Below are 23,960 nucleotides of genomic sequence, written 5' to 3'. Positions count from 1 at the left end.
GTTCTACCTGGGGGGGGGGAGGGGGCGGCTTAAAGGGGTTTTGAGATAAATTAGACTGAGGGTTGTATATTTTAGTTATTATGTTAATGTTTTTATGTGATGGTGTTACATCTGTATTTTGCTTTATGATCTTTAATGTGGAGTGATAATAATTACTCTTGAAACTTCTTAAATCATTGAACAAACCAACTACTGTTCCAGGTTTTTTTTTTGGACTGATTCTACCAAACAGGATAAAAAATTGCTACACAAGTATTCCAATAGGATGCTAGAGATTCACACCCTTTCCTCGGAGGCAGAAAAAAACAATAAAAAAGTGTAAAAGGACAGAGAATTTTAAAATGTCTAATTCATGTCACAACTGGTAGGCAGGGCCTTCTATTAAGGTGGTACTGTTATGGGAAATAAACAGGGAAGAAATTCTGAAAACAAACTAATCCCACAAGAATACAAGGATATAGCTTTTCCCATATGTAGCACCCTCTAGCTTAGTGTGCTAGGTGTACATAGTTTGCGAGCTGTAGTTTAGTTAAATTTAGCCTGGCTAAGAGCCAGGCTGGTCTGAATCTGGGTCAGGGATAAGTTACTCAGGGAGGCTGGATGACTCATCGAGTAGCATGTCTGGTACCTCCCCCTACTTGCTAGAACCTTGGAGAAGCTTCCAGAAGAATGGGTGGGAGGTTAGGAGGAGCTGCTTGGAGTATTGAGGAGGGCCCCAGCCAATCCTCACCAAGTGGGCTGGAAGGGGGTGGGCACCTCTTAACTATTCTGGGTCATGCCATCAGGGGGCAGCTGGTTTGAAGATGAAGATGGAGTGCTGAGGAGGCTGTCAGTGGCCCTTGAGGGTGCCCCCAAATTTTGAGGGAGTGACCTTGGGTCTGGGGCTTGGGTGCTGGAGGGACCTTCTACAACACAAGGAGGAATCCTTTCCTGCATGCACAGGAGCAGGTGTGAGGACAGCAGGAGAGAGTCAGCACTCTTTATCCCCTGAATCAAAATACAAAAATAAGCACTGGACTGTTCTCCGGGAGCTTGTGAAAATTTGGTATGCCTAGTTGTGCAGGGTGATGGATCTTATTTCACCCGCATCTCCTACGTGGGGGGCGCTACACATACAAAGCTACAGAACATAGTGTCCACAAGATTTGGTATATTAGAAGAATGACAATAGACTAACATTATTAGTTGTGGGTTTTAAAACCTGCTTTTTCTTTATGTTTCGATCCTTTTTGCTGTTTGAGAGATGCTGAAACAAATCTGCTGTTCCATGATGTATGAGATAGTCTGTTAATTCCTTCAGAAGGCTCAGCTGTAACCAGCAAAAAAAAAACATATTTTAGGCTGACATGATTTATAAACCTGGTAGCATTATAAAAAAAAAAAAAAAAGGCAAATCACGATGACTGACATGTATTGAACATTTACTGTAAATACAAGGATCTTTAGTAAGTTCCCCTTTTTAAAAACATGGCACTTGTGTAAATGTACATATGACAAATCCTATGCTGTCCTTAAAGCTGTGCTTCATAATGTTACATGCAAACAGTTATCCTCACTTTACTTAGAAAGAATAGAGCATAAGTCTGATGAAGCTTGGATAGTACTAAGAAATCTAGAATCTAGATATTAAGCACCCCTTGCACAATGGTAGTCTTTAATGTCAATTCAAAGAAAAGAAAAAGTATACATGCAACGATTAATTCCATTCAGTGTTTATTGTAACTTTTTGTACAAAATATCAGGCAAATGCCACATATTTAGGTAACCACTCATCGTTAAAAAAAACACAAGATACTGCAATTCATTTTTATAATTATTTATACAGCCAACAGCAAAAAGGAGTACACGTGACAGGCTGGCAAGTCTGCTGCTACAGCAAAACAAAGCATTGGCTTATCATTGTCAGCCTGCAACTGGTGGAACTCTGAGGCCTTGTACACACGACCAGACATGTCCGATGAAAACAGTCCGCGGACCATTTTCATCGGACATGTCTGCTGGGAGGTTTTGGTCTGATGTGTGTACACACCATCAGACCAAAATCTCCGCGGACAGAGAACGCGGTGATGTATACGACACCGACGTTCTCTGACACGGAAGTACAATGCTTCCAAGCATGCGTCGAATCAATTCGACGCATGTGCGGGATTTCGGGCCGCTGGTTATACGTCATAACCAGCGGACATGTCCGATGAGTCATACTAACCATCGGACATGTCCGACGGACAGCTTTCCAGCGGACAAGTTTCTTAGCATGTTAAGAAACTTTTGTCCGCTGGAAACCTGTCCGCTCGGCCAGAAAACTGTCCGCTAGGCCCTACACACGGTCGGACATGTCCGCGGAAACTGGTCCATGGACCAGTTTCAGTGGACATGTTCGGTCGTGTGTACGAGGCCTAACTGGCAGGATCTCCAGGTAAAAACCTTGCAACAGATTCACAAAAATTTTCTTTTGAAAACTGTATGGCATTTGACCAAATATACAAAAAAAATTACTTTGGGTTTACAGTACATACATTTTAAACTTTAAAAGGTCCTGTAGAGCAAAATGCAACTTGTACTATTTTTAGCTTGAACGATTTTTTATTTGTACATGCAATTTTGTATGTGAAATGTGCACAAACACTCAATGCTATTCATGGCCAAAATGTGCATCTCTATACGAAACTTAATTTCCTTTAGTTTTGTGTAAAGTATGAAAAAATTCAAAGTCCTGTTAAGCTTTTATCTTTTTCTGCCTGTGCTTCCCTTCTTGGGGAGTTTAGTGTTCACTTCCTGTAGGCGGGGTCTGATGTTGTCTATGGTCACGGAGCATCACGCAGAGAGATTCTCAGACACCACTCTCTTCTCAGAGCAGACTTGAAAACTGACTAATCAGTGGTCACGCTCAGATCTCTTAGAGCCAGACCAATGATGCAGCAGGCTAATAAGTACCGTATGCACGTTTGTTTTGTTATATTCCCACACTTTTCCTTTAAAATGTAAGTAAACCCTCACATATTCCAAGTGAAATTAACAGTCTCAGATGATACACAGAGATGAAACAAATCTCCCTATATAAGTTTTACATGTAAAACTGCTGTCTTCAGCTGTATATATCTACAAAGTGCTCTTCGTGGTACAGATTTTCTCTTCCTGGTCAGCACTGAGAGTGGATTATTGGCATACAGTCAAGACAGCTGATTGGAGGAAAGGCACACACCCCCACTCCACATTGGCAAAAAAAGGAAGGAATGTGCAGAGCTTTGCTGTAAGAAAGCAAGCTGTCTGCTAATCTATTTATAGCAACCTTCCCTGACACACACTTCAGGCTTCGTGTTTTGTAGAACTTGTCAGAAGTTATCAGGCTGATAACAGAGCTAATGAGCAGAAGGAAGCTACAGGACTTAGTGCTTTGAAGAGAAATAAGAAAACACTACAGTTATATGTGCCCAGCTCAAATTTCATGAATCAGGTTTACATTCACTTTAAGCCTTTCCCTGCCATACTTTTAAAATGTCTTTAATTGTCATTATGCCTTTGTTAGAGCTATATATCCTTAGAGCCGGTTCACACTGGGGCGAATTGGGATCTGACTTGAAGTCGCCTCAAGTCGTCCCAAGACGCACTGTCGAGAAAAACAATGCAAGTGAATGGGAGCTGTGTTAATACACACGACTGGAGTCGCTCAGACTTCAAAAGTTCCTGTAGTACTTCAATCCGACTTGTAGGCGATTTGTACCCATTGATTTCAATGGAAGTCGCCTCCAAGTCTGATCCAAGTCTGATCACAGTCTTAACTGAAGCGACTTTCCAGGAAGATCACATACATTTCTCAGGCAAACCTCTCCCTCCCCCTCCCTCCCCTAGAGCTGATTGTTGTTTGATTGGCCACTGGAAAGTCTCCTGTCCTGGAGACGACTTCAAGTCGTGTTGTAAATCGCCCCATATCGCCCTGTGGTTCATGCTCAATTCGTGTCGGAAGTCGCCTCTGAAAGTCGCGCTGGAAGTTCCTGTCGCCCTAGTGTGAACCGACTCTAACTTAGTCCTAGTTACAACCTTCTCACCAGTACAGCAGGAGAGGAAGTGAAGGAAATCTTTTGAACAGGGCCACAGACCTCACAGAGGTTGTAACTGATGACTACTATATTCCTTAATTGTAGACTATTGAAACTATGTTATTGACGTGTTAGAATGAGAATATTTCAAGGGGCTTAAAAAAAGTACGGTATTTGTTCTAGGATATTAGTACCATCTATATTTAATATTATAGATCAGTGTATAAGAATCACACTTACCTTTATACCATATGATTCAAACAAAATTTCCAGATCCTAAACAAGAAAGTAAACAGTAAACATTTGTAAAGCTAGTACTTAGTTTATGATGAAAAGAACCTCAGTAAGTAATATATAAAAAAAATATTTCAATCAGATTATACTGTAGGTGCATATTTCTTTAGTTTATTATTAGATCTTGTACGTTAACTTTAATACTATATATCAGGCGCCCACTATAATTATAAGCTCAAGTAAAAGCTCAAAAATTTGTAAAATAGTACTCAAGGGTAAAGATGCATATTGTGAACACAACACACCAACCTAGCATTAATGCTGTCTTACGCCTAATATGCAATAAGTACTCCAGAACTTTGCTGTGCATGTGTGAAATACTGTACATCTGGCAAGTTGTAAAATAAATGACAACAGTGATATATCACTAGGGCACACTTACTGTACATTGCATGCTCTAGTAAACATTAATGTACACTGATGCTCAATGCATATGGTATGATTGTAATTAGACATGTGCACTGCCAAAAAAATCGTTTTTTTCGTTTGTTATTTTCGTTTTTTTTTGTTTTCGTAAATTCGGGAAATTCGAAAAATTTGTTCTTTCCGTTTTTGTTTCATTAGTTTTTTGTTTTTTTTTCGTAAATTCGTAAATTTCAGAAAAAAAAATTTCGTTTTTTTGCTTTTTTTGGAAATTCAGGAAATTTTCGGAATTCCGAAAAAGCAAAAAACGAAAAAAAAAAACGAATGAAACGAAAAAAACGAATGAAACGAAAAAAAATCGGAAATTCGGAAATTTACGAATTTTCGAAATTTCGAATTTTTCAATTTTCGAAATTTCAAATTTTTCAATTTTCGAAATTTCGAATTTTTAAATTTTCGAATTTCGAATTTTTAAATTTTCGAAATTTCGTATTTTCGAAATTTCGTATTTCGAATTTTTCAGTTTTCGAATTTTTCAGTTTTTGAAATTTCGATTTTCAAATTTTTCAATTTTCGAAATTTCGAAATACGAAAATTCGGAAATACGAAAATATTCGGAAATACGGAAATTCGGAAATACGAAATTTCAAAATTTCGAAAATGGAAAAATTCGAAATTTCGAAAAGTGAAAAATTCGAAATTCGAGAATTGAAAAAATCGAAGTTGGAAATTCGAAAATTGAAAAATTCGAAAATCGAAATTTCGAAAATTGAAAAATTCGAAAATCGAAAATTCGAAAATGAAACGAAAAATTCGAATTTTAGAATTTTTCAAATTTCGATATTTTCGGAAATTTCGATATTTGGAATTTTCGAATTTTTTCATTTTCGAATTTTCGTATTTTTGTATTTCCGAATTTTCTAAAATTTAAACATTCTAAATTCGATAATTGAAAAAAATCGAAAATCGAATTTTTCAATTTCCGAATTTTTCGATTTTCGAATTTTCGTATTTCGAAAATTCGAAATTGAAAAATTCGATAATTGAAAAATTTCGAATTTTTCCATTTTCGAATTTTTCAATTCGAAAATAGAAACATTTCGAATTTCGAATTTTTCCATTTTCGAAATTTTGAAATTTCGTATTTCCAAATTTTCGTATTTCCGAATATTTTCGTATTTCCGAATATTTTCGTATTTCCGAATATTTTCGTATTTCGAAGATTGAAAAATTCGAAAATTCGAAATATAAAAAATTCGAAAATCGAAATTTCGAAAATTGAAAATTTCGAAATGTCAAAAATCGAAATTTTGAAAATTTCGAAATGTCAAAAATCGAAATTTCGAAAATTGAAAAATTCGAAATTCGAAAATTGAAAAAAATCGAAAAAAAACGGAAATACGAAAATTCGGGGAAAAAACGGAAATACGAAAATTCGGGGGAAAAACGGAAATACGAAAATTCGTAAATTCGAATTTTCGGAAATACGAAAATTCGTAAATTCGAAATTTTCAGAAATTCGAAAATTCGTAAATAAAAAATTTGTAAATACGAAAATTCGTAATTAACGAATTTCCGAAATTTCGTAAAAAAACGAATTAGAAACAAAACGAATTGCACATGTCTAATTGTAATACACTGTGTAATATACTGTGCACATAAAACATCATGGCCACAGCAGCAGGCATATTCTGTATATTTACCATACTTACACTGGAGCTTGTGTGCCAAGCACATCGTGGGAACATAATAAATTCAGTAATACACAGCTTGGATGGGGGGCAGGAGGGGCAGCTGTTCCAATCACAATGTTTTCAGGTGGGAGGGGGGCACCATGTGGCAAATTAGGGCATATCACACCAATGTTTTTTTTTTTTTGCGATTTTACCTTGCTAAAAGTGTGCAAGAAAAATGCAATAAAAGTATTTATCTTTAAAACCTATGAGACTTCTTACACCAATGTGCTGTGGGCACGGTGCATTTTTTTAAATTATTATTTAATCTATATTAGATTTTCCATATTCAATACATTCAACAAATAGATAATAATCACAATTATTATATTCAAACTTTCTCCTCCTCCCCTTCATTTCCTACTTGTTTCCCTTGGCTCACCCCACCCCAGTTTGTGCCCCTCACTCCCTCCCCTCTCTCCTCTCTATATATTTCCTAGTTTTCTTAAATTCTATCCAACTTTCCCTAATGCTTTCAAATCTTCCTACTTGCTCTTCTTCCCTACTACTCAGGTATTCAATTTTATATACGTATTCAATTATTTTATACCATTCTCCTATTGTAGGTCTTTCTTTTTCCTGAAATTTTTTTGGTATCACTCCTTTGGCTGCATTTATTATATATGGCAGTATTATGGCCTTATATTGTTTTTTGTAATATTTGTATTGTGAAATAGGAAATACCATGGATCATCTGGGATCTCCAGTCCTGTCATCTCTTGTTTGTGTACTTGTACCTCCTGCCAAAATTCACATTTCTTCGGGCATTCCCACCATAGATGGGACATAGTACCCCTCTGGCCACAGCCTCCCCAACACAATGGAGATTTCTCTGGCTAATATTTTTGTGCCATTTGGGGCATTATATACCATCTTTATAGACATGTATAAGGCATCTCTATTGTATTTATGCCCACCAAAAAAACATATACCTCTCTCAATACTTTATTTTTTTGTTGCTTCTTTAATTGTGATCCCAGCTCTTTTTCCCATTTTCAATGAATGGAGGCATTCCCCACCCCTCTAGGGTCATAAGTATTGTATATATTTGTGATATACTTTGTTTTAAATTTGTTGGTGAGTTACATATTCTTTCTATCAAGTTTAAATTCTCTTCAGATATAATTGGTTGACGTAATGTTGACACAAAGTGTTTTAACTGTGAATACCTCCATTCATTCAAATCCATCAAATCACTTCTGTGCATTAGTTATTGATATGTTCGTATTTTCCTTTTTTTTTTTTTTATTATAGAGTTTAGTTGTGCTTTCTTTATCCATTTTCCAAAATGTGCCCTATTACCTGGTAAAAAACATATATGACCCATCTTGTGAAATCAAGGGTGAATTGTATTCCTATTTTACCTGCCTGTAAAATATATCCCATATTCCAAAAACATTTCTAGTCAATTTGTGTGTCAGCTCCTACTGTAACTACCCATATTTTGGTGGAACCCAAACGCTCTTATTTAACTGTGCGCCACTAAGTGTGTTTTCTGTTTTTATCACTTTTTGTGTTATTCCATTCAACCATTTGTGACAATATTATCGCATTATAGTACCCGTTAATATCTGGCACGCAGCTAACGCCCCCCCCCCGAACTGTATTCTTGGTTTATTGTTTTGCCATATATACCTTAAAGCGGTACTAAAGGTTCCCGTTTAAAAAAAATAACATGTCATACTTACCTCCACTGTGCAGTTTGTTTTGCACAGAGTGGCCTCGATCGTCCTCTTCTGGGGTCCCATGGTGGCTCTCGCGGCTCCTCCTCGCAATCGATAAACCCCTCTGGGAGGCTCTCTCCCGAGGGGGTTACCTTGCAGGCACAAGGATGCATTAAGTTGGCATAGGATGCATTAAGGTGAAAAAACACAAGGCTTTACAACCACTTTAACCCCCCTGGCGGTGTTCCCGAGTCTGACTCGGGGTTAAATTTTCATGCTGCGATCGGTAACCCCGAGTCAGACTCGGGCTTGCCTCGCAGCATCCATAAGCAGGGTTTACTTACCTTGTCCCTGGATCTATCGATGCCACTGCGCTGTGTGAGCGAGAGGGACCTCGCACGATTCACACAGTGCCTCTGTGTGCCGCCGATCTCCGTTCCCTGCGACGTTACGATGCACGGGAGCGGAGAACGGCGCCAAATTCAAAAACGTAAACAAACACATTACATACAGTATACTGTAATCTTATAGATTACAGTACTATATGTAAAAGATACACACCCCCATTGTCCCTAGTGGTCTGCCCAGTGTCCTACATGTTCTTTTATATAATAAAAACTGTTCTTTCTGCCTGGAAACTGTAGATTGTCCATAGCAACCAAAAGTGTCCCTTTATGTCAAAAATGGTTTTAGAGCAGCTAGAAAACAGCGATAATAAATTATAATCACTTGCAGAATTGTGCGATAGCGATTTTTGGGGAAATCCGTCATAAAAAAATAAAAGTAATGACAGCGACAATTCTGCAACTGAGCAAATTTCAGTGATTTTGAGTTGATTACATTATTGAATAATGTTTATTAAAATTATATTATTACTTGTTATAATTATTTATAATTATTTATTATATTATAATTTATAATTTTGTTTTTAAAAAAATTCATACCCGGGATGCCTACTAGACTCTTGTTTGGTCAGATTTAAGTGAGTTATTCCTAAGAATTACAGGCCTACAGTATAAAACGCCAAATTTCCTTGCAAATAATGGTACCGCTTTCAGCACCTTTTTTCTGAAAGAATCATACCGCCAGGGAGGTTAAGAACATTGTCTTAACCATTTTTAAAAAAGGTCTGAGGAAAGGCTATTGGTAACATTTGAAATTTGTACAAGATTTTCAGGAGTATTGTCATCTTTACCATATTTATCCATTCAACCCATGCAAGTGGGCGTGATGATATTTTTTTATTTCGGCTTTATTCTCATTAAGTAAAGGGATACATTTTGCTTAGTATAAATTCCCCAGTGAAGGTGTTATCCCTAAATATTTTAAATCTGTTTTTCACCAGGTAAAAGGAAATTCCCACTGTAAAGCTTACTTAAACTTACATTTAGGATTTCTGACTTTACAGGGTTTATATTTAAGTTTGACAGTTCTCCGTATTTTTTAGTTATCTTATTAAATTTAGTAGTGTTGTTCTAGAATTGGTTATAGATTGGTTAACAGCACATCATTGGCATGCTGCCACTTTATGTTCTACATCCCTGATCTTCACCCCTCCTATATCTACACTGTTTCAGATAGTAGCCAACAGTGGTTTTATTGACAATACAAACAGGAGGGGCGAGAGTGGGCATCCTTGTCTAGTTCCATTAAACATTTCAAGGATGGTGACAGACTCCCGTTAGATTTCAGTGATGCTGTAGGATGGTCATAGAGAACTCAAATCCATTGGGTCAACCTAGGGCCCAATCTCAAATCTTCCATTGTTTCCATCATAAATCCCCAGTTTACCCTGTCAAGTGCCGTTTTGGCATCTATTGACAGGAATAGAGCTGGGGAACCTTTCACCTCTCAATTTATGTAGCAAAAGAAGCATTTTAAATCCATTATCCATGTCTTCCCTTCCTAGAATAAAGACTGTCTGATCAGCATGGATCCATTTAGGCATCAGCTCTTTTAATTTTGTAGCCAAGATCTTTGCATACAGTTTTGTGTCAACATTTAGCAACGCTATCGTTCTATAACTGGAGCATAAAGTTGCTTCTCTACCCTCTTTAGGTATTATCGTAATATGTGCTTGCAATAACTCCCTCCTCATCTCTTCCCCCCTTTCCCAAATTATTCGTATAGACCCTTAGTAGTTACATAGTAGACAAGGTTGAAAAGACACAAGTCCATCAAATCCAACCTATGTGTTTGATTTTATGTCAGTATTACATTGTATATCCCTCTGTATGTTGTAGTCGTTCAGGTGCTTATCTAATAGTTTTTTTTAATGATCGATGCTCTCCGCTGAAAGCACTGCCTGTGGAAGAGAATTCCACTACCTTACTGCTCTTACAGTAAAGAACCCTCTACGCAGTTTAAGGTTAAACTGCTTTTCTTCTAATTTTAGTTAATGGGCGCGTGTCTTATTAAATTCCCTTTCGCAGAAAAAGTTTTATCCCTATTTATACCAGTACGGTATTTTTACATTTAAATCATATCCCCTATCAAGCATCTCTTCTCCAGAGAGAATAAGGCCCCATACACACGGGAGTATTTATCCGCGGATACGGTCCAGCGGACCGTTTCCGCGGATAAATCCTCTCGAGGATTTCAGCAGATTTTAATGCGATGGAGTGTACTCACCATCGCATTGAAATCCGCGCCGAAATCCTCTGGCGATGACGTGTCGCGCCGTCGCCGCGATTATGACGCGGCGACGTGCGCGACGCTGTCATATAAGGAATTCCACGCATGCGTTGAATCATTGCGACGCATGCGGGGGATCCCTTCGGACGGATGGATTCGGTGAGTCTGTACAGACCAGCGGATCCATCCGTTGGGATGGATTCCAGCAGATGGATTTGTTCTGCATGTCAGCGAATATCCGATCTGCTGGAATCCATCCCAGGGGAGATATATCCGCGGATAAAGATCCGCTGGCGTGTACACACCATAGGATCTATCCGCTGAAACCCATTTGCTGGGATTTATCTGCGGATGGATTCTATGGTGTGTATGGGGCCTTAGTTCAGTGCTCGTACCCTTTCCTCATCACTACTGTATTTATCGGTGTATAACGCGCACCCCAATTTTAGGAGGGAAGTTTAAGGAAAAAATACATTTTAAATAAAGAACTTTGAACTGTCTCTGATATATGTAACAACATGCTTTAGTATTATTTTCCTGGAGGAACAGCTTAAAGTATCTACTGTATGTACTGTATAATAAAGTCCATATACAGTGCCTTGCGAAAGTATTCGGCCCCCTTGAACTTTGCGACCTTTTGCCACATTTCAGGCTTCAAACATAAAGATATAAAACTGTAAAATTTTTTGGAAGAATCAACAACAAGTGGGACACAATCATGAAGTGGAACGAAATTTATTGGATATTTCAAACTTTTTTAACAAATAAAAAACTGAAAAATTGGGCGTGCAAAATTATTCAGCCCCCTTAAGTTAATACTTTGTAGCGCCACCTTTTGCTGCGATTACAGCTGTAAGTCACTTGGGGTATGTCTCTATCAGTTTTGCACATCGAGAGACTGAAATTTTTGCCCATTCCTCCTTGCAAAACCGCTCGAGCTCAGTGAGGTTGGATGGAGAGCGTTTGTGAACAGCATTTTTCAGTTCTTTCCACAGATTCTCGATTGGATTCAGGTCTGGACTTTGACTTGGCCATTCTAACACCTGGATATGTTTATTTGTGAACCATTCCATTGTAGATTTTGCTTTATGTTTTTGATCATTGTCTTGTTGGAAGACAAATCTCCGTCCCAGTCTCAGGTCTTTTGCAGACTCCATCAGGTTTTCTTCCAGAATGGTCCTGTATTTGGCTCCATCCATCTTCCCATCAATTTTAACCATCTTCCCTGTCCCTGCTGAAGAAAAGCAGGCCCAAACCATGATGCTGCCACCACCATGTTTGACAGTGGGGATGGTGTGTTCAGGGTGATGAGCTGTGTTGCTTTTACACCAAACATAAAGTTTTGCATTGTTGCCAAAAAGTTCGATTTTGGTTTCATTTGACCAGAGCACCTTCTTCCACATGTTTTGTGTGTCTCCCAGGTGGCTTGTGGCAAACTTTAAACAACACTTTTTATGGATATCTTTAAGAAATGGCTTTCTTCTTGCCACTCTTCCATAAAGGCCCGATTTGTGCAGTATACGACTGATTGTTGTCCTATGGACAGAGTCTCCCACCTCTCTGCAGTTCATCCAGAGTGATCATGGGCCTCTTGGCTGCATCTCTGATCAGTCTTCTCCTTCTATGAGCTGAAAGTTTAGAGGGACGGCCAGGTCTTCGTAGATTTGCAGTGGTCTGATACTCCTTCCATTTCAATATTATCGCTTGCACAGTGCTCCTTGGGATGTTTAAAGCTTGGGAAATCTTTTTGTATCTAAATCCGGCTTTAAACTTCTCCACAACAGTATCCAGTATCTCGGACTTGCCTGGTGTGTTCCTTGTTCTTCATGATGCTCTCTGCGCTTTAAACGGACCTCTGAGACTATCACAGCGCAGGTGCATTTATACGGAGACTTGATTACACACAGGTGGATTCTATTTATCATCATTAGTCATTTAGGTCAACATTGGATCATTCAGAGATCCTCACTGAACTTCTGGAGAGAGTTTGCTGCACTGAAAGTAAAGGGGCTGAATAATTTTGCACGCCAAATTTTTCAGTTTTTTATTTGTTAAAAAAGTTTAAAATATCCAATAAATTTTGTTCCACTTCATGATTGTGTCCCACTTGTTGTTGATTCTTCAAAAAAATTACAGTTTTATATCTTTATGTTTGAAGCCTGAAATGTGGCAAAAGGTCGCAAAGTTCAAGGGGGCCGAATCCCAGCAGGAGGGATTCCTGCATCAACAATGTCTATGTTGATGGGGGAATCAAGCAAATTTCTTTCCTGCAACCCGTGGTTGCAGGAAAGAAATTTGCTTTGTGTATGGTCGGCCTTGGTTATCATCACTGACTGTGTTACCCACAGAAAGAAATTTGCTTTGTGTATGGTCGGCCTTAGTCATCACCACTGACTGTGTTACCCACAGGCCCAGTGATAACAACAGTGCTTATTCATTTGTTGCTGATCCACTAGCTCCACACTCAACCTTCCCAACTCCCCACATTCACTCATCCCCTCAAATGTGTTTCACTCTTCTCTACATTCAGTACTTCTGCTTATCTTCCAGTATGCAATAGCTTCCAGTTTACATTCCAATTCCCCCATGATAAACAAAATGTTTCAAAAAAACAGTAGTACCAAAGCTCATAGCCTGACATTTCCCCCCTCCTCTCTATTCCCTCATATCCAGTTAGGCTAGTTCCTCTGTCCTCATTAGCAAATCTGAGTCTTTTCTAACTGACAGTTCTCCATCCCATTATATTATTCCAATCATGACACCCCTCTAATTCTTCAATTTCCCACCCATACAAGTCCACTGCCACCCTTTAGCTCATTTAAAGGGAAATGTTCGAATACACTGGTTGCTGTTAAAACTGTCTGCCGAAGCTTGTTTGTTTTAGGTGTTCTACACAATTTGTCATCTGTATGGCTGGCAAAAGCAAGCACTGTTTGTTTTTAAAGGACCATATTACTATACAATGTATTCTTCGGAAGGTCTGTCTTTATCAAATCACAGCACTATAAGCCCTGGATTTTCCTGCAGCATATGCACCCTGATATAAACCCCTTTCTTTACATTTTGGCGCACATGCTCCATACGCCATTATCAGCCCCATTGCTCCACACCATTGGCCAACTCCAATCTTACACTCACTAAGAATATGATCCGACAAAGCACCAATGCACCTGTATAAGTGCATAAGCTTTAGTCAATCAGGACCATTATATAAGGCACATCCACCTTTTTTTTTTATACATATTTCTTCACAAATTAGAATGAATTTATGTTTGTGTTTTACCTTCATTTCAAAGCTTTTTCCAGGGGTTACCTTGAAAAAAAAGCAGAAAAGAAAACAATTTATTTGGCACAGTTTGCTTTAGTTCTTAAAATATTCAGTCCTGCAAGATTGTCATTTTATAGTTATTTTATGCTGACCTGGAACTTAAACCTGAACTGCAGGCACATATAAAGCTGCAAAATTTTAACAGAACTCAGAGTATATAAAAAAAATATATGTATATACAGTATATAGAAATCGTTCATCCACACAATAGAAGTGAAAATCAGTTAAGAAACGTTAGTGTCACCACCAAGAGTCCTCAATAGTGCAAAAAATATCAGAGATATTATGTGTATGTGTGTTGCAAAAGTCTACGATCCCAACAACAAGAACAAAAGAATGTGCTTGCCAGAAGATCATGATCACCATAAATAGAGCGATCATGATTAGCATATGACATACATTCTCTGCCTCGATTTCTCTCAGGCTAATATTTCAAACTTGCAGTAACCCAACATATGCCAAAAGAAAATAAAGTCCGGTAATAGTGTAAATCCACAAATATCAATCCTATTAAAAAGGATTAAAATAACTCATATATAATGTAGTTAGTGTGCACTCAGCTATACAGCTGTAGGGATTCTGACCAGCACTGGCAGTATGCATGATGATGTCACAGCTTCTAGGCTCCATCACTATGCATTTCAGCAGAATATAACATCTTCCATTTACATATAAATTAGATTTTTTTGGTTTGGTCTTTCACTGTTAAATGCATTGAGATGGATGCATGGCTTGTACAGTTGTGCTCATGCAGAATTTATGATTTCTTGGCCATTTTTCAGAGAATATGAATGATAACACAAAAACTTTTCTTTCATTCATGGTTAGTGTTTGGCTGAAGCCATTTATTATCAATCAACTGTGTTTACTCTTTTTAAATCATAATGACAATAAAACCTAGCCAAATTACCTTGATCAAAAGTTTATATACCCCAGTTCTTAATACCGTGTATTGCCCCCTTACCATCAATAACAGCTTGAAGTCTTTTGTGGTATTTGTGGATTCGGCTCTTAATCTTCTCAGATGGTAAAGCTGCCTATTCCTCTTGGCAAAAAGCCTCCAGTTCCTGTAGATTCTTTGGCTGTCTTGCATGAACTGCATGTTTGAGATCTCCCCAGAGTGGCTCAATGATATTGAGGTCAGGAGACTGAGATAGACACTCCAGATCCTTCACTCTATTCTGCTGTAGCCAATGACGGGTGGACTTGGCCTTGTGTTTTGGATCATTGTCATGTTGGAATGTCCAAGTATGTCCCATGAGCAGCTTTCTGGCTTATGAATGCAAATCTTCCCCCAGTATTTTTTGATAACATACTGCATTAATCTTGTCATAAATTTTGACCAAATTATCGGTGCCTTTGTAGCTCACACATCGCCAAAACATCAGCGAACCACCTCTGTGTTTCACAGTAGGAATGGTGTAACTTTCATCATAGGCCTTGTTGTTTTATGGTTGTGACCAAAAAGCTAGATTTTGGTCTCATCACTCCAAATTGTGCTAGAAGGTTTGAGGCTTGTCTCTGTGCTGTTTGGTGTATTGTAAGTGGGATACTTTGTGGCATTTGTGTAGTAATGGCTTGCTTCTGGCAACTCGACTATGCAGCCCATCTTTCTTCAAGTGCTTCCTTATTGTGCATCTTGAAACAGCCACACCACATGTTTTCAGAGACTCCTGTATTTCATCTAGTTTTAGTTGGTCTACCTAAGCGTGGTTTGGTTTCAACAGAACCCCTCATTTTCCACTTGAACACTGCTGATTAGTTGCTGATTAGCATTCTCAATTCCTTGGATATCTTTAAAAAGAGTAAACACAGTTGATTGATAATAAATGGATTCAGCCAAACACTAACCATGAGTGGAAGAATGGTTTTTGTGTTATCATTCATATTCTCTGAAAAATGGCCAAGAAATCATAAACTCTGCCAGGGTATGTAAACTTATGAGCACAACTGTATATGATCAAGTTTTGTATTTAGATATAATTGATCTAGTACAGCTAATTATTGGTTTGGATTTAGGTTTATATTATATATCACAAAATGTATTAGCCTGAGGCTCTTCTCATCTCTTTGATTGTTATTAAGGAATTAGTCACGCTGCAACTTTATGTTTTTCTTTAAAGCTTATAAATAATGTCAGGTTTAGAGCGGAAACAGGTTGACTCTCCAAAAGTCTTTTTTTTTTTTTTGAAAATTCCTGGACAGTTCTTTTAGGTGACAGCTGCTTCATCAAATATAAATACTATCAGTTGGACACGTTTTGTTTAATAGTGAAGTGTACAGCACACACAGGAACTGCTGCATATTTTGTTACCTGAGGTCCTGGAGGGCCTGGGGGTCCCATTGGCCCTACATCTCCCCGCTCACCCTTTATCACTGTTTCAACAGATGTTCCACTCTATAAAAGAAAAGAAAACAAAATGTTTGGTTAACTCCAGGAGATAGTAACAATCATAAGATCTGTGTAAACTGTGCAGTTTCTCGGCATTCTGTTTTAAGTACTATGTTCTGTATCTGTTAATTTTTTTAAATGACAATGCTTCCTAACTTTATTTTGGTCTCATTATGGAGGTTAACCGCTAAACAAAGTATAAAGCATATAAGGAAAAAAGGGAATTACCGCTCCAGATTGAAATGCTTGGTTAATCAATCGCCTCCTGGAGACCACGGATGCTGGCAGTGCATACAGCAGAAAACAAAAAAGAAAGTATTTGAACAGCCGCACTCATGGAAAAGATTCCTGAATTGTCCTTTAATGGTAAAATGGAATACACTACAATCCACAGCAAAAGTTGAAAACGGGATACACAGCTGACGTTTCGCACTGATACTCAGTGCTTACTCATTAAGCACTGAGTATCAGTGCGAAACGTCAGCTGTGTATCCCGTTTTCACCTTTGCTGTGGATTGTAGTGTATTCCATTTTACCATTAAAGGACAAATCAGGAATCTTTAACAGGAGTGCGGCTGTCCAAATATTTTCTTTTTTGTTTTCTTCTATAAAGCATATAACCATATAACCAAGTCTAAACAAAAAAAAAATCACTTTTACTTTGTGAAGTTTCCAAGGAAAACTGATGTAGCACCCTCCTAGGCTAGGATGCTAAGCACATTTAGTTTTTGGCTCCTCTGTAGTCATTGACGCAGCTATTGATTTGGGCTGTTCTAGATTTCACAGGCTGCAGATTTGATTGCTTCCCCCTTTCCCACATTCTGGATGCTTCCAGAACATAGGGGGGCTGACACAGTCAAATGGACAACTAGAAAATGTATGGTGTTGCAGCCAATCCCTGAACATACTGTAATTAACCTGAGCTCTGAAGCCGCCCTGTTCTTATCCTGTTGGAGAAGTACCCAGCCTCAGGGGCTTATGTCCCTTTTGAGGCAGTTCTGCTAGAGACTACTGATGTTCACAGATGTCCCAGCTATAGCATTACTTTTGGAGCTAACTAAGCAGTTGTACCTAAGCATCTGGTCTGGGGAACTCATTGAAAATTGCCTGATGGAGGCTGGAAGGTGTGTAACTGCCCTGGGACATTGTGAGTACTGACCCGAAAGCTCAGGACCCTAGTGACTGTGTGCTGTTCTATTTTTGGGGTGTCAGCAGTAACTCTCTCTGAAACAGCTCATACAGGCTTTCAGTTCTGGCCTTCCCCCTTGTTTATGGCTTAAAGACTGTTTAAAGAGGTTTCACCTAGGGAAGTGTGTTCTGTCAGCATTTTTGGGGTATCTCATACTACCCAAACTCCTCTCCTGTTACAAGTTTTGCGAGCAATATATTACAAAAAAATACATCTCCTAGACTGTTTAATGGAGCCAGAGTTATGCCCTGTACACACGATCGGTCCATCCGATGAGAACGGTCTGATGGATTTTTCCATCGGTTAACCGATGAAGCTGACTGATGGTCAGTCGTGCCTACACACCATTGGTTAAAAAAACGATTGTGTCAGATTGCGGACACGTAAACCACAGACGATTGCACTATAAATGGGAAGTTCAAATCCAATGGCGCCACCCTTTGGTCTGCTTTAGCTGATTTTGTGTTAGTAAAAGACGTTTCGCGCTTTTCTGTCTGTTATAGCGTGATGAATATGCTATCTCCATAACAAACGCTAGTTTTACCAGAACGAGCGCTCCCGTCCCTAATTTAGTCTGAGCATGCGTGGATTTTTAACCAATGGTCGTGCCTACTAACGATCGTTTTTTTGGTATCGGTTAGAAATCCATCGGTTAAATTTAAAACAAGTTGGCTTTTTTTTAACCAATATTTAAATAACCGATGGCGCCCACACACGATCGGTTTGGACCGATGAAAACGGTCCATCAGACCGTTTTCATCGGTTTAACCGATCGTGTGTACGCGGCCTTAATGGAAAGTTGCCTGTGTGATGGGTAGCCTATGCACAGTTTAGGGAAGAACCAGTAAAAATCAGTGGCTCCAAGGGGGGCAGCGATATACTTACATCTCCTTTTTCACCTTTCTGTGCAATCTCTCCCTGGAAAATAAAATAAAGTAAAAAAAAAAGTTATCATATGGTATACCTATTTTGTCAGTCGCCTCAGAAGTGAGATATAACTTAAGGGGTTATGCAATTTTTTTTGTGATACATTAGAAAGCCTTATAACCTTTTGCCCAGGTGTTCCAGAAATTCCATCCTTGCCATCCATGCCATTTTTTCCAGGTGACCCTGTGCTTCCCTGGGTTAATAACAAACAGGTATTACATGCAGTTGGAAATTAGGAAAGTACAACACACCAGCTGAATAGCTGATGCTGTAAAGATTTGTATATTTATATTTTATTAATGCATCATGTAGTGAATGTGTTTTGTCTGTTTGTATCTTACTTTTTCCCCCTTCATTCCTTTTTCTGGAGTGGATTCCAACTATAAGAAAAAATGAAAGTTAGCATTATCTAATTCAATTTTTTTTGTTTGTTTCGTAGCACAATGTATATCAGTTTTCTGCTGTCTGATCCACTGCTGACTTTGTTCACCCAGAGGGACGGTTTATTAATATAATTACATAAAATTGTTATCTGGCCAGTTTACTGTACACTTCATGCCTTCTAACAATTTACATTAGCCATTACAATTTTTTTTATCATCTTTGGTAGGGATTAGATTTGGGTTCGGGACTAACATAGGATTGAGGTGCACCCAGCCTATTTGCTTAGTGTTTAGGTACAAAAACCCTGAGCTATTATTTCTAAAAAATAAACTACCATACAAAATAAATAATAAAAACCATGTAAGAGCAGCTATCGTATCAATAAATGTATACTTACTAACAGTGAAGCGCTCCTTAATAAAATTATCTAATGTGCCTATAAACAACAAAGCTCATGAATTTACACAACTGTTATAAATCATGTGCAGAGAAAAGTAAATACCATAAAAACAATCCCATACATCATCCAACGTAAAAGTTGTAAGTAAAAAAAAAAAAGTGTGAACAGCCCCATATATCATCCAATTAGATAAGATCATCCAATTCGATTGTAAGTGTCCAGAAAAAATACCACCACAGTTCATGTGCCACATGTAAATGTTCCACAATATCAGAGACCTTTCACCATGGACTGCCTTCAAAGAGTGTCACCCAATCGGGTGTCTCCTCGGCTGATGCGATGGACCCCTTAAAATAATCAAGGTGGTCAAAGGAGCTTTAATCACATAGGCAACAGGTCAGCAGCATCAAGGTCACATCTCCATATTCTGAAGCTCTTGCATAAATAGGCTCAGAGATGTATGCAAAGAAGAGTATTCCTGGAGTATTGCCAGTGACTTTTTTATAAAATAATAAAAAGGAGTTGAAGTGTCTATTCACAGCTTGCATATACACAGTGTAGATATGTGATCTCAGAAAGATGTTACCTCCCAGCGTGATGTTGTTACACAGGTCCCACCTGCCTCACGCGAATTGCCCCTTTTGGGCTTTCTTAAAGGTTTCCTTCAGATTGACACCAGTTCTGAGTACAGGCCGCATTTTTTATTGCACGTGCACTGCAGCTTACAGTCGCATGTAAAACTTTGACATGCCTGCAAAATCGGGTGCATGGATCCGAACACACACTGCCTGCATTCAGATCCATGCACTTGCTCCCACATGCATGTCAAATTGTGTCCATGCACGCACTCCAACGGCATCCATCTTTATAGGTTGACTGCGTGCAGCTCAGGGCGGATGCAAGCGCAATTCCAAATGCAGCATGCATGCAGAACAGGTGTCAACACCCATCTGAATGAAGCCTTGAGCTTTAAAGAATTTGTGCATTCGAAACATTGCTGTCAAAGCCACATGAAAATACCCTCTTCAACAGTATACAGTATTTGCTACTCAAACTAAAAGACAATTGTGGGTATTCCCCAGCACTGCCCCTGAGCCACTAACAGCGTAGAGTAACAACAGCACTGCACAAACATCAGACCAAAACAGCAACACATGTCCCTCCAGATTGCTGTGCACACAAAAGCAACTCCAGCACTGCTTGCGCATTGCCAATTTTGGTTTGATGTCCATGCACAGAAATGTTTACTCTGAGTTGCCAAACAGGGAAGCCTGTTTACCAAGGACAGACACCTCAAAATGGGGATGTTTCATGTTTGGTGAGAGGAGCCGGAAGATCTTCCATTCTCATTATATACTCATCATATTATACTTGTGATATCCCTCCAATACAGTGGGCAGGATCAAAGGAGTGTCTATTCTAATTTACATCACCGGGGTAAGAGGGATTATGGGCAGGTGGTCAAGGTAACGCTCACACTATGTAAAGCAATACATATTAAGAAAATTCTAATTCATCTGTAGCACACACCACTTAGGAGCTGCAGATTAAAAGGATATCCCACTCCTCCACAGCCAGGCACACCAAATCTTCACCGGCACACAGAGCACAGTCCATTTTTTTTCATTATTTATTAGGGGGTTAATAACTTAAATAGGGATGGGAGGTTGTAGGATGCCCCCTTGCCTTCAGCAAACTTCAGGGACAACTTCCTATATACATCTATATACAGTTTCTTCTTTACTTTCCTTCTGCACACTTGTCAGCTTCTGCTGAATTACTCTTAAAGGGGTTGTAAAGGTACAATTTTTTTTCCTAAATAGCTTCCTTTACCTTAGTGCAGTCCTCCTTCACTTACCTCATCCTTTCATTTTTCTTTTAAATGTCCTTATTTCTTCTGAGAAATCCTCACTTCCTGTTCTTCTGTTTTTAACTCCACACAGTAATGTGAGGCTGTCATGACCTTGCAGTAATACTTTCATGACCTGTCTGTCTCTTATCTTGTCTGTGTATCAGCCTTAGGGCTTGCCTTCTCACACTTGCATGGTTAAGTAATCTTCCCTCAGTGTGGCTCCACCCTCGCCTCAACAGGAACCACTATTTAACACTGTGTTCTCCAAGCCTGCCTTGCCATGCAATATTGTGTGTTTGGTTTCCTGTTTCCTGCTTGCCGTGTGCTCTACGTTTTGTCTCTGTTACCGATCTTGGCGTGTTCCCGACCATCCCTGCTTGCTTGTGACCCTGACCTTTAGCGGATTCCCGACTATCCCTGCCTGCTTGTGACCCTTGACCTTTAACTTGTTCACCGTTTATCCTTGTCTGCTTGTCGCCCTGACCTTTAGCTTATCCTCCTATCGCCTACCATGAGCGTGAGCGTGAGCTGGGAGACCCCAGGAGTTGTGACCTGGAGTCAGCTGCAGCAAAGTCCATCCTCACCACTAGAGGCTCTGGTGAACACCAGCTGGCTCTTAGACTCTGCACCCTGGGTAATCTCACGTTCTAGCTCCCTGTGGGATCTGTGTTGGTGCCCCAGTGCACCTGCCTTCCTGCACCACCCAGGGTTCCAACCGCAGCAGTCAGCCGTAGGGTCCACTATCATAGCAGTGCACTCCTGACCCAATGGTGTGCATCTGTCACCTGGCCTCAGGTGACCTGACAGAGGCTTTCTCCCTGGTGTGGAGTGTTGTGATCACCCCCTCCCTTGGACTACAGAAGAGTCAGGATGCTCTCTACATTGCAGATAAAGAAAGGAGCTGTATGTTAGTGGGCGTCCTGACTCTCCTGTAGTCTAAGGAAGGGGTCGAGCATGACACTCCACACCAGGGAGAAAGCCTTTCATTACTGTGTGGAGTTACAGACAGAAGAACAGGAAGTGAGGATTTCTCAGAAGAAATAAGGACATTTAAAAGCAAAATCGAAGGATGAGGTAAGTGAAGGAGGACTGCAATAAGGTATAGGAAGCTATTTAGGAAAAAAAATTGTACCTTTACAACCCCTTTAAGGGATCTGACAGACTTCTTATAAGATCAGCAACAGCCCTTAACAGGCAGGAACTCGCAGTCCCTTAAGTGTAGCTTAGATGTAGTGAAACAGCATGAAACTTCTTTTCTGTGGCCACTGATCCCAGCATCACCTCTTTAGGCACTGACAACCCACCTGGCTGTAGCTGCCCCTTTCACCAGCCCTCCTGGCTGCCTCTCTACACCAGTCCACCCGACTGACTCTTCACCAGCCCACCCGGCTCACTCCTCCTGACATCCTCCTTAACACTGTATCTCCATCTTTCACCCGACTGCCTCTGCTAGAATGGCCCGACTCGAATACTACAAACATTTCCTAGCAGCAGTAAAAATACTGGTGTTTAGCTATATTGATGTGCTTTTAGGCGACAGCTTTAAGTGGCAAGGAGTGGATGTTCCTAGATGGGCTGTTTTTGCATACAGTTCACTAAAGATAATGCCCACCAAGGAAGCAGGAGATGAAAAAAAGGGACAGTCTCTCCAAATGAGTTATTTGGACATGAAATGAAAGGGGTACATAAAGGAGCTGATGAGGGTTACATATAAGGATATCATGTAGAAGAAAGGCGGCAGACAATTCAGAGTAGCTATTTTAAGATGATGGAAGCATTGCTACATCTTAGCTGAAAATAAGGTAAGGCTTAACTAAGATTACCTTAGTTCAGCTTAAAGGAGAGCAGTAAAGCAGGGACCAGATAAATTACAATCCAGCCAATAGGCTGAGGCCACTGATCAGTTTATTCTGTGACCAAGAAAGGGTGTGTGTGTGCCGCTCAGGCTCAGTAGAGAGGGGGTATGTGAATGGTACATCTGCAGTTGCTGTTGGAGTGCTGACAGGGGATGGAGCCTGTCCTTGCTCCTGCAAGGGTTCAAGAAAAAATGGGTAGCCCCTGGAAGTCACACATCTAAGATGTCCTAGAGAAGTGAATGGAGTAGCAACCTCAGCCTGGACTCCAACCAGGCCACGCCCCCAACACGTTTCATTTGGCTCCCCAGAGCTTAGTCATGGGGAACAGTTTATTCTGACAGTGGTGATTCCCACCGTCACACTACAATATCCCAGCAGGGGAAGAGGGGGTTCCTCTGTGCAAGTGAGGTGGATGGATGGAGAAATCAGTTTGTTTCTTTTAGTTTTTTGCTTTTTTTAGGCTGTTCCTGAAAAAAAGAAACTAGCAGCTTATGTCAAGAATTTGTGTTCTGTAGTCCAACAAAGACAGACTCAGCAAGGTCTGACAACACTGTTTGGCATTTCAGTGCAGCAGAGCCAGCATTGTCAGCCAACTACAGACTTGTTGGCAATGTTTTTAAAGCGATAATATATGAAAATGTGCAGATTTTTTACCCAGACACATTTTAAAATAAAAACCATGACCTGTTTTCTTTTCTATGTTTCATTTTTGATATCTAATGTAGTTTGTATCTATTTAATTTCAGCCTGCTTAATGTAATGTTTTAACTAATGAAGCTTACCGCAGCACTGCCTGGAGGTCCTGGGCGACCCTCTGGACCCTTTAAAAAGAGACAACAGTTAAAAAAATGCATTCTCTGAATGCAGTAGCTTAACAGATGTATTTTTATTGAAATGTATGTAATGA

At 39.6% G+C, this 23,960-nt stretch overlaps 1 protein-coding gene across 7 annotated transcripts in view; it reads right to left on the bottom strand.

Moving 5' to 3' along the window:
* LOC120931668 (collagen alpha-1(VII) chain-like) overlaps positions 1-23,960 on the bottom strand; it is a 495,674-nt gene that overhangs the window by 253,771 nt on the left and 217,943 nt on the right. For 6 of the 7 annotated variants that reach the window (XM_040343324.1, XM_040343325.1, XM_040343318.1 and 3 more), the window contains 8 exons: positions 23,836-23,874; positions 18,903-18,941; positions 18,683-18,754; positions 18,520-18,552; positions 16,368-16,451; positions 14,009-14,038; positions 4,278-4,313; positions 1,178-1,309 (listed from right to left, as the gene is read on the bottom strand). In XM_040343324.1, the coding sequence (XP_040199258.1) occupies positions 1,178-1,309; positions 4,278-4,313; positions 14,009-14,038; positions 16,368-16,451; positions 18,520-18,552; positions 18,683-18,754; positions 18,903-18,941; positions 23,836-23,874 (465 nt within the window). The remainder of the gene's footprint in view (positions 1-1,177; positions 1,310-4,277; positions 4,314-14,008; positions 14,039-16,367; positions 16,452-18,519; positions 18,553-18,682; positions 18,755-18,902; positions 18,942-23,835; positions 23,875-23,960) is intronic. The other variant, XM_040343321.1, reaches the window with a different exon arrangement.

The sequence above is a fragment of the Rana temporaria genome, chromosome 3 (genome assembly GCF_905171775.1).
Source record: "Rana temporaria chromosome 3, aRanTem1.1, whole genome shotgun sequence".
NCBI lineage: Eukaryota > Metazoa > Chordata > Amphibia > Anura > Ranidae > Rana > Rana temporaria.
The sequence above is the reverse complement of the archived record's forward strand: the minus strand, read 5'-3'. Positions and strand labels throughout refer to the sequence as shown.